The sequence below is a fragment of the Crocodylus porosus genome, unplaced genomic scaffold (assembly GCF_001723895.1).
Source record: "Crocodylus porosus isolate Cpor-Errol unplaced genomic scaffold, CroPor_comp1, whole genome shotgun sequence".
Taxonomy (NCBI): domain Eukaryota; kingdom Metazoa; phylum Chordata; order Crocodylia; family Crocodylidae; genus Crocodylus; species Crocodylus porosus.
Window position 1 is genome coordinate 52,397,674 of NW_017728906.1, and position 17,609 is coordinate 52,415,282.

The 17,609-nt window shown below is 39.4% G+C and overlaps 1 protein-coding gene across 8 annotated transcripts in view; it reads left to right on the forward strand.

Moving 5' to 3' along the window:
• Window positions 1–17,609, forward strand: part of DMD (dystrophin) — a 1,922,593-nt gene that overhangs the window by 571,106 nt on the left and 1,333,878 nt on the right. For all 8 annotated transcript variants that reach the window (XM_019529123.1, XM_019529125.1, XM_019529122.1 and 5 more), the window contains one exon: window positions 4,671–4,852. In XM_019529123.1, coding sequence (XP_019384668.1) covers window positions 4,671–4,852 — 182 coding nt within the window. The remainder of the gene's footprint in view (window positions 1–4,670; window positions 4,853–17,609) is intronic.

A 17,609-nucleotide genomic window follows, 5' to 3' on the forward strand; every position in this document is an offset into this window, starting at 1 on the left:
GTTTTTTCTATGTACCTCAAGATACCAGGTGCAGCTTATGAATGCTACAATGCTGGGGTGGATGGAGCGTCCCACAGGAGTGTGTGGGGGGTGGGGCATGTGGTCAGTGGCAAACCCAGAAGTGGATTGGAAATAGTTCCAGTCCACTTCTGGGTCTGCCAGGGAGCACACGGGAGGGCTCCCCATGCCCCTGGCTCAGTGATCAGCTACGGGGGGGACCGTGGCTGCCCCCCCAGACCCAGGAGGCACCAGTTGCTGAGACAGGGAGGCATGGGGGTGGGGCGGGGATGTGTTCTTTGGCAGACCTGGAAGAGGACCAGAAGTGCTTCTGATTCACTTCCGGGTCTGCTGCTGACCACGCTGGGGAACTCCCTGCACTTCTGTGGGACACTCCATCTGCCCCACCATCACAGGATTCACGAACCACCTGCTACCTAGAGGTATGTAGAAAAAACATTTAAAGCTGTCTCTAAGTCCGAATCGTCAAATCTTTTCAAATCCATTTGGAAGGTTCCTTTTTGATTTGGAGAGATTAAAGGGCCCTCTGATTTGATTCAGATTCAGAGATTTGGCCACTGAATCGGTTCCAATCTCTGCCATATCAAATCAGGGACCAAAGCTTTGCACAGCCCTAGTGTGCACGACACAGGGGGTTTAATCAGCCCTAAATTGAACCAGTGTTTTTTAAAACACACCGCTTCAATTTAGGGCCCTTGTTTCATCTACACATGCCCCTAAATGTCACTGATTTTTTTCTGAGCGTTGTAAGTATTTAGCAAGCATCATCTGAACTCTCCGTTATCTCCATTTACATTTTAACAAATAGAAAGGCTGTTCGAGCACTAAAATTTTGAAGGTGGAGGCAATCTAGTTATCTCTTGTAATATATTCTTAAGAATAATGTGAAATGCAGAATTCATGCTGAGATGCTTTCAGGAATTTTATGTTATAGCAGCAATAAGAGCCCATGGTATTATGTGGAGATTTTTTAGGTTTAAGTTTTCTTTATTTCCTTCTCAGTAGCAATCTAAAAGTCTGACTTATATAGCTTGAGATTAAGGGATTTATAGGCCTTACGTTTATAGAACTCAGAGTTCAATTTTGATTATCCCCTTTGTGTACCACAAACTACATTTGAAAATGAAGTCCTCAAAAATTCCATAAAAATATACAGGTTAGTAGTTAATGTACAACAGTGTAATGCTTCCTGTGACATGGCAGTTATTTTTATTTTCTACTTAAAGGCTAATGTTTCATCAAATCCATACCCAAAGCAAATAGAATTGGCATAAAAAGTATCTGCATTATGGTTCTATGTATAGAGATCTTAGTTTTGAAAAGAAGAAGTTGCTAAGAAGTTGCTGGTTACAAAAAGCACTGAATGCTAGCTTTCTGAAAATCATGTCCCAGATAATGTGCCTTAATTTGAGCATCCGCAATCACAGGCCACATACGAAAATGTAAGTATGTTAGATCAAACATACAGTAGTATGTAATTTGTTCTCATCAGTGACTTGAAATTGCACACTGAATTTATAACCCTGTGCATTTTCATATAGCTATGTCTTGTCATCAGAGGCATGGCTAGCTCCTTCAGCAAAGATGGCAGGTTAGAGGGGGATGTGATTATGTAGCCCACTGGAGAGTGTTGTGGTGCGGAGAGGGCAGAGAACCTGTTCCCACTCTCTCTACTTAAGTGCAAGCTGTGGCATCTGCTTTGGCAGTTTTGGTTTGGGCTGCTGCCACTCAGGGACTGGCTTGGTACACATCAGCTGCAGCATCAGTGCCATGGCATATGCTCCCTAAGAGCTGCTCCTGGTGCTCTGTTCAATTCCCCTACCCATAAAGATACAATACAGGGTACTCCTGCTATGCGAAAAAATTCTGGGCTAGGCTAGGGAGTGATTCTGGTGCTCCCTTTAAGATGCCACCCTGGGCTGGTACTTCTCTTGTCCCTCACAATTTAGGCTACTACTTGTCATAGAGCTAGACCAATACTTCCCAACATGTGTAAAGGGAACCCTGGACCCCTGAATTGTCTTTTTTGGGCTGTACCTTTCTTTACTTAAATAGTTTTAACCAACTCCAATTTTTAAAAGTTTTTTTTTTCCATTAAGCCTAAAATTCCTAATGTTTTATCTGTAGCCAGAATAATTTGTGGTTATTCAGAGAGGGACATTTATGAACATAGGATACTATTTTCCTGAGTCTTTCATGTATGGAAAAAATTTCTAAAATAGTTTTTCCCCAAAGCACGAATTCAAGAATGGATAGGTCCAGAATTTTTGAGTGAGCTTTCTTAATATTCTCATTCTCCAGAAGTACTTCTTAGGATTAGTTTTTAAAATTGAGCACAGATACTCCTCTCCAAACTGAGACCTTTCATGAAATTGGTAGATTGTTGTTGTTTGTCTTGGGGAACAGTGTTTACCACTGCTGCCTGTATTTCTGTTGATTCATCTAGGCTCCATTAGCTAAGCAGATGCTGAGCAGAATAGATTTGCACAAGTGTCTAAAAGGGCAAAATTTGAAGCCCTTTGAGATAGCAAAGGTTAACAAAATAGTGTTTCTAGGGAAATTTGATTTTTGTTGTAAATGGCAAGTGCATAAAAAAAAATGCAAGGTAGAATTTTCAGGGTGATAATAGAGAGACTTTGTCTAAATCAAAATGTCAGCTTTTTTCTATTTACCAGTTGATCCTAATATCTAAATTTGTATTGTTTATTTCTGTGTTTGTTTAATAAAATGGACCGTTTTCAGCTGTTCACAAATTGTTCTCTTTTACCATTTGTTATTTGTCATATGTTTAGTCATGTGGTATTGTATTTGCTTCCCTGATTAGATGAACAACTTTTCAAACAGGCACATAATAAATATCAAATGGAAGAAAGCAAATAGCAATAATGAACACTCTCAGTCATCCTTGTATATCTTTGTTCTAATGGGAAGTGGGTATTCCTGTGAAACTCAGTCATTACCAGACACTCAGGCAAACAAAATCTTGTTTGCTCAAATATTCATAAATAGTGAATAAAAACAAGTGAATAAAGTGAAACCAAACTGCTGTTCAGAACTCAAAGAGCACACTTATTTTTAAAAAGCAGTCAGTGCGCTGTGGCTTGGCATTAGAAAAAAAATCATTTATATTTTTAAATGAATATACTTAATCTTAGAATCACTAAGACAAACAATATGATCCTCTGCAGTTCCATTTTCTAGTCACTTTTACATAGGACAACTGAACTTCAAACTCCAATATAATTAAATATGTAGAAGGTATTTCACATAATACTTTTTCAAACAAGGATTTGTCATATACTTTGGACAATGTAAATCAAATGGTAATGAGTACATGGAATAATTTAGTAGGCAAAGACCATTAACAGAAAGTATTCAGCACATCAGTTTAATAAACACTGAGATTCTAGGCAAACCAGTGGTTCAAGAGTGGAAAACTCAGAAAGGTGAGATCAAGATCAACTAAATGTATGATTGGGCATGTTGATCCAGATGCCCTTTGCCTAGTTTTTAAGTGTGCATGGAGAATTAATGCATGGATGTCTGTGCCTTGCGCAATTCAAGTTCTCAGAAGGGAGAATTGCATACCCCTTGTACTGTTACTGCATCTGTGATCAGAATGGCTAAATATATATGTTGTGTCCTGTTCTAAGGTCTTAGCTAAGTCAGGATAGATTTATGACAACCCCTCATTGCTATGGATAGCTCTTGGCTTTCTGCCAGTGCTTATGTTTAAGCACTTATGAGATTAATGATAAATTTTTTATACAAGTCTTTTTACATCTTGATTCACTTGGCTGAGTGTGGGAGGTAAATTTTAATGCCAAGTAACAAAGAAACTACTTGAAAGGGCTGTCACATAACTTACATTTTTACAAATTGTTATTGAATTGGAATGTTGAGTTAGATCAATCCGTTTTCCTGCTAGTATATCATAGCTATGAACAGAAAGTCATACCTGCTTTGTGTTCATACAAAGACATTTGCACTTGCTGGTATTGTCCAACTAGAAAAATTATGTCATCTTACTAGACCTATATTGCCACATACTGTAATACCCATAAACTCTGTGTCGTTCATGGATATCATGAAACCTAGTTTATGTAAAACTTGGTATCCCATTTAGGGTTCAGAAAATACAAACATTTTGTACACAGTTCTTGTGTTTTCATAATCATCAGGTAAATCTATGATTCAAAATGTGTGAATCCTTTTTTTTTCCCTACTGAACTAAAGGACACTAAAATAATTCATAATGTTTAACCAAGGTTGCCTATTTTTGCTGCAACATTTACATGGGACAAAAGGAAAGGTACCTTTTTCATTTATCTGGTTTTGTTCACTGCCCTACTTAATTAAGGTCACTCAAGTCAAAATGTACAGTACTTGCATTTTCACTGAAGACAAATGACAAGAGAGAGATTTATGTGAATGAGAAAACAATTACCATTTTAAACTTTGGCTCTTCTTATCGGTATGCAAGTGCGGTAGGAAACTTTGGAGCTGATTATAATACTCTAATTAGTCTCTAGAGAATTCATGTGGTCAATCAACTGTTCATTAGTCTATCAACTTCCTGCAAAGTCTTTTTTTTTTCCTTGCATGTTCTCTAATATAGAAATAGAACTGATATATGTTAATGTACTTTCCAGATATTGCAACTGCCTATCCAGATAAGAAGTCAATCTTAATGTATGTTACATCACTCTTCCAAGTTCTACCCCAACAAGTCACCATTGAAGCCATCAGAGAGGTGGAAACATTGCCCCGGCAGTCAAAGGTCACTAGAGAAGAGCATATACCGTTACATCATCAACAACGCTTCTCTCAACAAGTGAGTTTTTTTCACTTTTCTGCAGTGAAATGAGTTCATTCTTTTTTGTGCTCTAAGATACCATTTTAGATAGCCAAATAAAAGGAGAAAATGAACAGGCATATTTGAACGGGCATCCAATATAAGTGTCTACATTAACTCTATAGTATATTGCTATGCATGGTGTATTGTATTGAGCTGTTTTCAAAGAAACAATTCAGCAAGTAGTAGCTGTGTACTTTTAATCTAGTCAAATATTTCATCCTAACAATGTCCTTCTAATACAGTAATCTAGAGTGTGTTTTCTTCAAATTAAAAAAGAAATAACATAGATGCATGGAAGCTTCCTTGTTTTGTTAGATAGCTCTTGTCTTTTTTGCTTATTCATTGTATGTTTCCATTTGTCAGTATTTTTAGTTTTCAGTCTCCTCACTCAGAGTTTGTCCTTCAAGAGCAGCAAAATTACACAGGAGCATTTTTTTTTTGTGCCTGCTACCTCAATGATGCTTCTGCATTAGCCATGTTCTGCCACACTCCGCCAGGGCTGGAGACCCTTAGGCCTAATTTACTCACTCTACTGACTTAATGCTCTTCTTCTTATGGGAGACTTGGGCCTTTTCAGGACTGTCAACCAGATAAATAAATGGCTCCATTCATTCAGGAGTGGCTACTAAATTATTTTGTTTTCGGTCTTTGCTGAATTATGTAGAGGGAGACACTTCACTCAGTTATGACATTATAAGAGGGCTAAATCCTAGCAATTTAAAGAAGAATCTTTCTTTCTCCTGTGACAGGACATCAGATTAAATTAAAGCATTCACCACTTTCTGTCTAATTTTGCGGTAACTGTTGAATACCAGTACTGTCTCTATAAGATTAAGTTGATCTGATGGTGCCCACTCTTGCTGCTTTTCTTTTGTTAAAAAGAATGTTACTTACATATTCCATGGGCTTATCAATGTTATGTTTGCTTTTTTCCTCTTGATTTCTTCTTCATAGATCACAGTCAGTGTAACACAGGGTCATGCGCACACCCCTTCTCTTTCTCCTAAGCCTCTCTTCAAAAGCTATGCATATATGCAAGCTGCTTATGTCATGTCCCCTGACCAAAAAAGGAGGCAGTTCCCTCCACAGGTCTGTCAACATTACAGTTTGTTCTGAAAATTGTCCTAATATGCCTGTGCTTGCTGTGAAAAATGTCTTGCTCATATCTTGGTCATCTACCTTTTCCAGTTTCATTAGGATCTGTCAAGTGGTGCCTTTCTTCTGTATGTGTCAGCCTAGCTGACAAAAATGCCGTGTTCATGTTCAAATGTTGAGTAATAATCAAATACCAAGCTGATGTTAAAATGTAGCTAGTTTCCTTTTTGTATTCTATTTGAATTTCAAACATTAATAAATATAATTTATTTAAAAGTGCAAACAGTATTGTATCAAATATAAGACCTAAAAGATATTTTTGGCAGTCATAGCTTTGTATGGGTTCAGCTGGTTTGAGAAAAGGAAAACAGGCATCATTTGATATTTTTTAAAGGGAAAATGCTGCATGATGATTTTCACCTAGCTCATTGAAAGGGAAGGAAGAAGAGAAACATTACACTGTAATACATTGTAATATTCTTTTATGAGCTGATTTAATTAAGACAATAACAGCTACCCTGCATAACTGTTAGTATCTCAGAAAGGCTTCTGCTCCAAAATCTATATCAGGGTCTGTGACCTTGTTAAATTTACTCAGTTTGAGGAACAGATAAGTTCAGGAATTTTTACAGTAGGCACTTTCAGAATCCATGTTATTACCTAGTTAGTTCTGATAAATGTAAGAACTATAGGGTCATGTAGGTTGCAGTGAAGTTGTATAATGTAGTATGATTTCCTGTGATTACTTTTGGAAAAGAAAGCTGCCTCTATTTGAGTCAGCACAGCAATTTGAATTCTTTTGCCATTAATTCTGGCCAACTGAAAAATGCATCCTTGAAAGCAATATATTTTTAATTCCTCTTGGTGTTTCTGAGTGTTCGTTTATGTTGACAGGTATTTTGCAGAATAATGACATCATTTACAGAGCTCAGGAAAGATTTTTGTAGAAACTTGTATGCACCTTTGCTACACACACAGTCTAGGGACAGAAATTACACACATAAGTGGTCAGAAACTAGTTCAGATCTGTAATACCACAGAAGTTCAGTGCACATAAACCACTTTCAAAGTATCCAAAACCGGTTTAAGATAAACCTGAATGGATGTAGTGTCAGACTTAACTGATTTATGTTAAATCATTTTATTAAAACATTTGTCCCAGATTCCCTCCTTATTCAAGTTTACTTACCTCAGCATCCCAGGATGCTTTGCATCCCTCCCCCCACCATAAATATCCCCTTACAACAGTGGGTAGGTTAATCTTGGGCCAAGCTCTCTGCTCCAGCCATTCAGGGAGGTATGCTGTAGTGCCTGGCTTTTGGCTTGGGCCACTGCAGGCACATGGCTGCATTTCTGGAATCAAAAGTGAATGTCTGTTCAATTCCTTATTGGTTCAATCTATATAGCTTAGACTAACCTGCAAAGATTGAATTGATTCAACCTTAGGCTTTTTGACTGTCTGTACTTAGCCTCAATGCCAAATGTATTACTGTAGTAATTAGTGCAGCAATTAAACAACGTTTAATATTGCCATAGTTAATTTCTTCAACTTAAAAATTAAACTGATATTATATAGCAGGATAGAAAATAATTCTGCAGATTTCTTGTTTTGTTAGAAATTAATTTGCTTTTCATAAACATCTTTGGGATTGTCGGAATGATGCACTTTAAAATTACAAAAAGCAGTTTACAAGAGTACAAACCCTTGCGCCTCTTATTCTGTGCTCCAATCTTCTGAAAAGATACAAGTTTGCTAGAATAAAAGTTTGCTAAATCTGGAATTTGTTCATCCTGGGTCTACACAATAATAATTATAGTAATTGTATTAATGCATAATGGCCTAACTGGACCACTGGATGCTACAGGCCACATAATATTAGTAAATGAAAGGGTATAATCCTGAGAGCTTTACAATACAAAAGATAAAAAAAATCAGGTAGATGAGATGGACAGGCAGGCTAGTATAATACCCACCAGTTCAACCTGTATAATAACAGCTTGTGCCTGGGCCTAGTTATTATCAGAGAATGACACTCCTTTTGAAGTTACTCCAGATAATAATAGAAAATAATAATATGATAATATGAAAAGAATACATTTCCTACTATTTATTACTCCTGTCTTCATCTCAGTATATCTAGATGTCAGATGGAGAATCAGGAATCCTGGCAGTAGATCACAATGATAGTTTATGCTATATAGATCTAAAGATTTATCTACACCAATTTAAACTTTTTGTTTGTTTGTTTGTTTTGCTCTTTTGGATTCTGAATGGTTCTCAAAGTCCTTTCTAAGCTGCGTACAATCATTATCTTCTGATGAAGTAGGTAAACTGTATTTGTTGTTACCATGTTGACCTTTTAATGGGAGCCATATCTGTTGAAGATTGTCCTTATGTTGAAATCCATCTGCCAAGAATTTTCTCAGGTATCAGTGGGGGTGATGTGGTAGAAGTTCCAATTAGCTTTTTTGGTTAAACATCTGGAGCACCTACAAATGTACAGTAATAAGAATGGCTGCCTATACATGTGTTTAGGGGTGGGGAGGGTGCTTTTTAATTAGAGTGTTTCTTGGAGAGCCGCTTTAATTAAAACACCATAGCATCACATGTATTAAACCAGTACTTTACTAGTTTAAAAATGGCTATGGGATGCCTTAACTGAAACTCATTCAATCAGCTTTAGTGTTCTAATTAGAATGCAGAACTGACTCAATTAATTGTGTCTGTTTCAACACGTCCTAATTTGTTGGAGCATGTGTATAAGCATTCAGTGCTTTCAACAGATTTCAGAACATTAGAGCCTCTCCCAAATGACTGCAGTATACATCAACCAAAGATGGTAGAAAAAATACTGAACTATGGTCCTAAGTAATAAGTTTCTGTCTTGTCAAGAAAGAAGGAAATTTATGTAAGGCATTTTATGTCAAATAAAGTTGAATGGGCATCAACCATATTTTTGAACAGATTATAAAACACCACTGCTGAACCTATGCACCACTTCCTTTCCTCAGGATCTCTGTTTATCACACCACTAGGAACCATCACAAAAACTGACTGCTAGGCACAGCCTAAACCCTTTCCTACCCTAAGAATCCAAATTGACCGATAGTCATTTTTCTGGCAGCAAGCCTCTGTGGGTTTCACACCTGCCTCCCCTTCAACAAGCATGATTCCCAGGAACAGCCATGCAGCTTCTATGGATATTGGTCTTTGGCAGACCCAGTACTTTACTAGTCATGTCTGTCGGCACTGAGCACCCTTCTCACATTAGCCCTGAGCAACAGTACTTGACTTTCATTTTTGGGGCCCTAAAGCCCCAAGTCCTGTCACTAGGTACTTCTTGTATCTGGTATCTGTAAAGCTGTTCTCACTCTTTCTCACTCATCTCTTCTCTTCTTTCCCTTTTCAACTTATCTCTAGTTTCATCTCTCCTTACAATATTGTTCTTGACTTTTTTATCCTCCATTCTACTTTCCAGCCTGAACTATCCTATTCTCCATAATACATTTTTTCTTTTCTGACTTTTTGCTCCATTTATAAGCCAGATGTACACTAGCAAGGCTAAAAATCCTCATTTCACTATATTAGCCTCATAACCTTGTTTTCCTTTACTGTAATACATCTGCCAGATCCATGAAAAATCACAATTTCCCCAACATGTTTTTGTAGAGTCCTTTTTGATGTCACTTCTTCACAATGACTTTTATTGCACCCAGCTTGAAAAGGCAGGCCTTTTAAAATGCTAGTGCAGGCCACCTCCATTCAACTGCCCCCACTCCGTCCCCCACCCCTCCAAAGGACAAATGTTAGTTCTGTTTGCTCCCAAAGTAATCTAGGACACTTAGCAAAGGGCACAATAGTGTGAATCCACCTCTGGCTTTTTGAACCTCTGTACCTAGCCTGTGTGTATTAGTTGAAAATTTTAGTTACTTTTGAGCCAGTAAAAAACTGCTTGCTTGTCTTGCTTCACACTTGCTTGTTTGCCATTTCTGAAAGGCAGCTTCATTAGGAGTCCGTCTGGTTAATAAAAAAGGACCCTCAAATTTAATAGATAGCTTTTTGAACCCCCTCTAAAGTTCTTTTGTTTTATTTCTATCAGTCTGCTTTCTTGTTTTATCATTTCATGTCATAGAACAAGGAGCATATCTATAACTTCCTGTATACTTCTTTCCTCAGACATGCTTGTTCTTGCCCCAGGTGATAATTTTGAAATAGCACAGTCTTCCAGCTAATAAAAAAATACCATTCTGCCTTCATTTAGCTCAAGACATACTACAAGCATGTAAAGAGCTTAAAGATGTTATCTTGCTGGGACTCAACTATGGAGAGATTGTAGCTTTTTTTGAACTCAGAAAAACACTCGGTTTTATATTTATTAAAAGAAGTTGGGGGACCACGTTTTATAATAAGTGGATATAAGTAGGCTATTGAAAATCTACATTTGATTTCAAAAGTCCGTATGTGATCTTTAGCTACTCTGTTAATCCACAATTAAAATCAAGCTCAACATGTTGAGATAATTTTATGGATGTTCATTCTTGTGTTAAGAAGTTTTACTTTTGCTTTTCTCTTTACTATACTTAAAAGTGTTGGCATGCAGGATTATTTTTCCCGGTTTGACTGACAAGTTTTAATAAATTTTGAATTACATTTATTTGAGATGAATAATTAAAAAATAATAGAGAAGGCATTCCCTAGTAGCTAATGACTAGTTAGGAGACTTAAGATCCAGAGGCTTTACCTCAGGGCCTTAACCTAGCCGTTCATTAACTGCCAGGAAATTTCAGATACTGAGGCTGTTATTGCTATTTTTCAAATGGAATAAAACATTCCCCCCCACTTTAAATTTTTTGTCCTGAAATTTATGTAGATTTTCTTGAATACGGCTATTGGATTTTTCCTGGCAGTTAATAAGTACGATAACTAGCTTGAAAGGCAAGACTTCAATCTGAATATTTTTTAACATTTACAATACAAAGTGAGTTTACTTAGGTAAGATATAGTGATAATTATGGATGGAAACCACTAAGGCCCCTGACAGATGTTCACTTTAAAACATGATGGAATCTAAATCTGATACCAGCATCACACCTCCTGCCATGCCACATACTACAGGGGCGGGCAATTATTTCAGGCAGAGGGCTGCTTACTGAGTTTTGGTAAGCCATTGAAGGCCACATGACAGGCAACCAGGGGGATATAAATATTAATTTTCTAAATTTTTAGGAGCCCTATGAGCCAGATAGGATGGCCTGGTGAGCCACATCTGACCCATTGGCTGCATTTTGCCCATCCCTGGTATACTAAATCCCAACCATGCTTTACTTGATGGTGCAAAACAAGTCTGGGATCATAAGCCTGGGACCAACCCTGCACCAGCAAGATGAAACTGGGTTCCTACACTTGTTACACAAGTTGTCAATTGCTCAAATCATGACCAAGAACTTATAAGGGAGGATAAGGCAAGGTGCTGCATTTATTGATTACATAAAACAAAAAACATACAAAGACTTACAGTGAACACATCATTCACACAGACAAACATATTTTATGGAGATGTTGTAATTACCAGCTTGCTCGCTCACTGTTGGCACTGGCCAGCCCAGGCTCATTGGGGATGATGGAAGCAGGGATGAACAGATGCAACTGCTCCAGTGAAGGTGTGAAATCCCCATGCTAGTATTGTTGAATCCCACTTTTATAGGAATTTTAAGTCTTTGTTCACAGTTGAGAAATTGAGGTACTTTCCAATTTGTACATCCTTTTCAAGTTGTTGTTCTTCATCATTCTTTTGCTATCTCAGCTTGATGTCACTCCTGTCATTAAAGACAGTCTTCCAGCCTTGAAACCTATAGGCTAACTTGCAGGATATGCAGAATTCCTTCTTTACCCTGTCGCTTAGCTTTTCTCCTCTGCCCTTGGTCACAGAATGGTTCTTCAGCTATCCGTTAATCAGTTCATTGTCTGGTAACTTGAATATTCAGTGCCTTAGCAAACCTTCTCTTGCTTCCACGGGCACAATAAACATTCCATACATTCCTCATTCATTCAGTCAGTCATACTACTATCATTAACATACTATATAAAAAGGTCATAGCTTGATTACATATATAAATGATTATATATAATCATATATATACACCAGACATATTATTGTCAATGTAATGCTGTTATTACATACTATATAACATAACCCATTCTAATATCAAACCATCTAAGCTAACATGTTCTGGCCTTGCGTTACATTTTACATATTGCTAGAATTAATCATAAAAAAACTTTATTGAATCACACACTACACACTCAGCTGATTGTCAGGCAGCTGATTGGGCTGGGGACCAAATTGATTTTCAGCCCCAGCCAACAATCAGCTACCTACACCCTCACTGGTTCCCCTCCCGCTTTCTGCCTGCTTCACTCTGGGGCCTGCACACCCCATGCCTACCACCCAACACTGCCCATATCCCCTGGCACCTGTCCTCCACCATTTTCCCCCTGCTGCCCACCCCTTTTTAGTGCCTGTGCTTCCCCAACTTGCACCCCTCCATACTTTTGCCTCCTGGCACCCGCTTCTTCCTGTGATGCCTGTACCTCCTGATACCTGTGCCCCCTATGCATGGCTGCCCTCCTTGGCCACCCTTGGAACCTGCCCCGTGTATTACCTCCACACCAGCACCTCTCCCCTGCCCAGCTTAACTTCCCATTGCAGCTGGAGCAGAGACAGGGAGCACATACTGCCTCCACCCCCTACTCAGACATGCAAAAGGAGTTTCAGGGTGATTAGCTCTGGCCCCAGGGCCACAGCTGCCACCATCACCACCACTGCTGATGCCATGGCTGTTGCCTGGCTTGGTGGGGGCCAGAGGCAGTATGTGCTCTGTGCTCCTTGCCCCAAGCTAGAGTGGAGCCCCCATCTAAAGTTAGAGGTACAATGGGAAGATAAGCAGAAGTAAACATGTGAAATAACTGTGTCTAAGACACTGAGTGGGATAATAGAGTGGGGCTGTCTGCTTCTCAGTAGGGCTGGCCCTTCTCCTCTGCTCCCTGGCTGCAGCTCCAGCAGAGACTTGTAGGCACAGAGCATCTGCCTGGCTTCTCCCTCTCCTCTGCCTTATACAGACACATCAGCGTTAACTAGCAGACCACATGTTGGCTGTGATCTGTGCTGTGGGATACAACAAAGGCAGACACGTTTTTTGAAGCTAATCAACAGATAGCTTAATGGGTTGATAATGAGTTAGGGGTGATAAACATTCCCTGCTGGGCTGCTCAGAAGTCAGGGGGATGGGGATAATAAGAGCATCCTGCATGGTCCTGGCCACTCCCGCCTTCAGCACAGCACTGTGGAAGGGTAGGGAGGGCTGCTCTAGTGCCCCCCAGACTCTAGCATGAGCCACTGCAGGCATGTGTCTGATTTTTTTCAGTCCCTAGACCATGTCTGTATGGTTAGAAACCAGTTTGGCCTAGCCTAGGTTAGACTAACCTACAAAGATTGAAGCAATTTAGATTCAGGCTTCTTGAATGTCTGTCCCTAGCCTGAGTCATCCTGATGAATTAAACTTCAATTTTGCTTTATGATTTTTGAGTAGAAATACAATAGGATCCAGTGAGATGATAAAACTACATTTATATTTTATAAATACTCTATTAGAGTTTGTGGGGGAGGAGGGGGATTTTTATTGAGTGAATTAATCCCACATTTCCAACAATATAGTATTTCTAACTTAATGAGACTGCCTTTAAGAGAAAAGTTAAATTGCTTATTGGTTTTAGGGTGGGATAAGAAGTTACAATTAGACCTTATAAAAAGGACATTGAATATGAAGGATCACACTTACATGCTCATTAAGTGCTAAATGCTGTCTAGGGCACTTGTATACGTGATGATTGTCACCATGTACACATGACAAGCATTTCCTTTCTATGGCTTAATAGCATCACATGTTACATGTGCATGAGGTTTGGGGGTTTCAAATGAGTTTGCAATATTGCAAACTAAACCACATCCCCATGTAGCTTAGTTTGCAATATTGCTACTTGTAACATTGCAACCTTTAATTTAGACAGCTCATCTGCCAACTATGGGAGAGGCAGGCAGGCTCTGCTGGAAAAAAAAAAAAGGATTGGGCCCCTCACCCTTCTCCCTTCAGCAGGCACCTGCTGGCCCCAGACACCTGCTGAAAGCAGAAGTGGCAAGGGGCCCAATCCTTTTTGTTGTTGTTTTGTTTTTGCAGAGCCTGCCCGCCTCTCCCATGGCTAGGAGGTGAACTGCCAATGGGTTGAGTGGCCCCTGAGTTGCAGAGGACCCTGGTTCTTCCCTCCCTGGCAGCAGCACTTCCCAGGTTTGGCTGCTAACGGGCTGAGTGCTGTCCCAGCTTGGAGCCAGCACCCAGCCAAATCCAACTGACCTGTGCAGGAAGCAGTGTCTGGCCGGCTCCCACTACAAGCCCACCCAGCCCCCGGGGGTGCCACCACTACACAGGGAAGGAATGCCCCCCCGCAGCTCAGAATCCATTCAGTCCACTAGCAACTCACCCCCTGGCCATGGGAGAAGGGGGCAGGCTTCACTGGAAAAAAAAGTATTGGGCCTTATCATCACTTCTGCCTTCAGCAGGCACCTGTTGCTGGCAGGATGGCTCAAGCCACCCAGGAATGGGCTGGCTTGCCCCTGGCACAGCATGGAAAGGTGGCAGGGAGCAGCTGGGTTTGCTGGCAGCTAGAGAAGGCAGTGGGGATGGTGCATGGAGCACTGGAAGCCTGGGTAGGTTTGGGGAAGCATTGGATCAGGCACCTCCAAGCTGGGGCAGCACCCAGGCAGCTAGCAGTCTGCTTGGGCTTCCAGGTCCCTGTGCATAGTCCACGCTGCCTTCTCCTGCCACCAGCAAACCCAGCTGTCTTCCTGCATTGCCCCAAGGGCAAGCCATCCTGTTCCTGGGTGGCCTTAGGAGCCTGCTGAAGGTAGAAGCAGAGAAGGTGCTGATGCTTTTTTTCTGCAGAGCCTGCCCACCTCTCCTGCACCTCAGGGGCAAGCTGACAGCTGCATTGATGCAATTTGCAATGATGTGTACAGTGTGATGCTATTAAGCTGCACGGTGACATTTTCATCATGTGTATGTGGTAATGGTGTCACATGTACAAGCACCCTAACATTTCTTAAAGTTAGCAGGTGCTGATTAAAATGTATAAGTACAGCCTTAGACTCTGATCTTGAGAACTGATCAGATAAAATCAGTGTGGAGGAAGTAGATTAATGAGTGCAATATTTTACATTCATAGTTTATATTTATATTTTGTGTAAACTCACTAGCCATTGTGCAGAGCTTGACTACTGAGCTGATTATAACCTGTTGTTTTAGCTGCCTAATTTTTTACTTGACCACACATTAAAACCAACAGGAAGGTTGCTCATGAAACAAAAAAGATAATCCCTACCAGTAATTTTATGGAAAAGAGATTTATTAGATAGCATTACTGCTTCCAGCTCCAGATAACAGCAATTTTGCACTTGGAAAAAGTCTGAAGTGCAAAGCTGTTGTGTGAACTAAATAAGATTAGGTAAGATAATAGTAGAGCTTCCTTCAGATAAAAAAAGTAAAGGAAGCTCATATTGTTTTTCTCACATTGTTTAAATCGGCACGATACTGTCTTGGGGAGATGTGTTCATTTTAAATTAATAAAAAGGGGGCACAGAAGTAGAATGATACTTTTCATAGACAATAGTATCTTAGTACGAATACAGCTAAGAAAGAATGAATAAGCATTCAGCTATGGGTGTGAATGACAGTTTCACACAGCAGCTGATTTGCTGCTCTTCTAACTCACTTGTAACTTAGAGCTGTCTGAATTTTAAAATGGAACAGAGTGCTTTAGAACAGTAGTAAATGGCTTGCATGAAACAGTGATCATATACTCCATTTAGATAGAGCAGTTATAGAAAACATGAGTTCCTGAGTTTTAAATATATTTGCACTACTATCTTTTCATCAAAAAAGAACATTTTTCTCATATGCTTAGACAAATACAAACTTAGTCATACCTAATGAATTTCAGTGAACATTGATGAGTGCTGTTTGTAGAGAAGCATGACTTTAAAGGAAGGGTTTCTGGTATTCGGGATGAAATTAGTGGGAGTTAAATTGCCCAGAGATTGCCAAAGTTGCAGAAGAACCAAGGAACAGTGATTTTTTTATAATGGTGTATTCATTTCTAGGGATATGGAAATGATCTTTCCCCTCCTCCTCAAAATAGAAAGCTTATATGTTTGTGTAGACAGCGATATTATGGATTTTTCCCCTTTATTGCAAGTGCAGATATTGGCAGGCACAAAATATAAGTCTCCCTCTACAAGCCACACATTTTTTTTGAGAAACAAGTTATTGTGACATCTCACATAAGCTATGTCCACCTCATTAATAATATTTGTTTGTAAAATCACCCGACTTAACTATTGGCTTTCACCATAACATGTTCAGATCATTACACAATTTTCAGTTGTTCTCATCTCTTGGCAGTCATTCCATGATTTATTCATTTTCAGATCCATTTCAGAAGCCTAGCTCTTACAATTCTTCTTTAAAATGTACACCTTGTATCTCTGCCCTCATCTGTTCCTACATATATCATTCCTCTTGAATATATTTCTTTTATATTTTCTCTCTTCTCTTTAAATTTTTTTGTATAATATTATACCACTATTAGCAGCCTCCCTGCATTTCTGTTCTCTTTAAACTTCAATCCCAAGATGCATCTCTTTGTCCTGTCTGTAGCTTAAAATCTGGGAATTAAGAACAAATGTAAGAACATAAGAAATACCATACTGGGTCAGACCAATGGTCCATCTAGCCCAATATCTGGTCTCTTAATAATGGCAGGAGTTGATGCGTTCACAGAATGGGGACATCTAGAGCTCTTTCCCCTGTTCATTACCCTCCCTGACATCTACCATCACTGGTTTAGAGGTGCCAGAGGAAATATCTCTGAGTGTTCTGTTTAACAGCTATTAATGGGACAACCATCCATGAATTAATCTTGTCCCTTTTTTACTCTGGCCATACTGTCTGTCTCTACAACCTGCCATAGCAATGAGTTCCACAAGTTCATTATCCACAGTGTAAAGAAGTTGTGTCTCTTATTCATTTTAAACCTGTTTCCTACTAATTTCAGTGGCTGTCCCCTAGTTCTAGTCCACTGGAACTTTGCGAACAGTAGTTCCTTTCTCATACATAGACCTCCACCATATCTCCCCTCAGCCTTCTCTTTCCAAACTGAAAGGTTTTAGCTTTTTTTTGGCTCTCTTGGTGTATGTTAGCTGTTCCACCTGCCCCAATGAGCTTGGTTGCCCTTTTCTGTACCTTTTCTAATTCTCCGGGTTTTTTTTGAACATGGAGACCAGAAATGCTACAGTATTGAGAATAGGGGCACACTGTGGATCTGTAGTAGCATGATGATATTGTCTGTTTTATTTTCAATTTCTTCCTTAATGATGCCCAACATTTTATTAGTGTTTTTTGGTCTCTGCTACATATTGAGCTGGTGATTTCCATTTTATCCCCAAACTATTAAATGCATGGCAGAAAAGCCAAAGGTGGAAGGAGTTAGAATCTGGTACCTTTTTGTGCCTGATAAGTACATACTTTT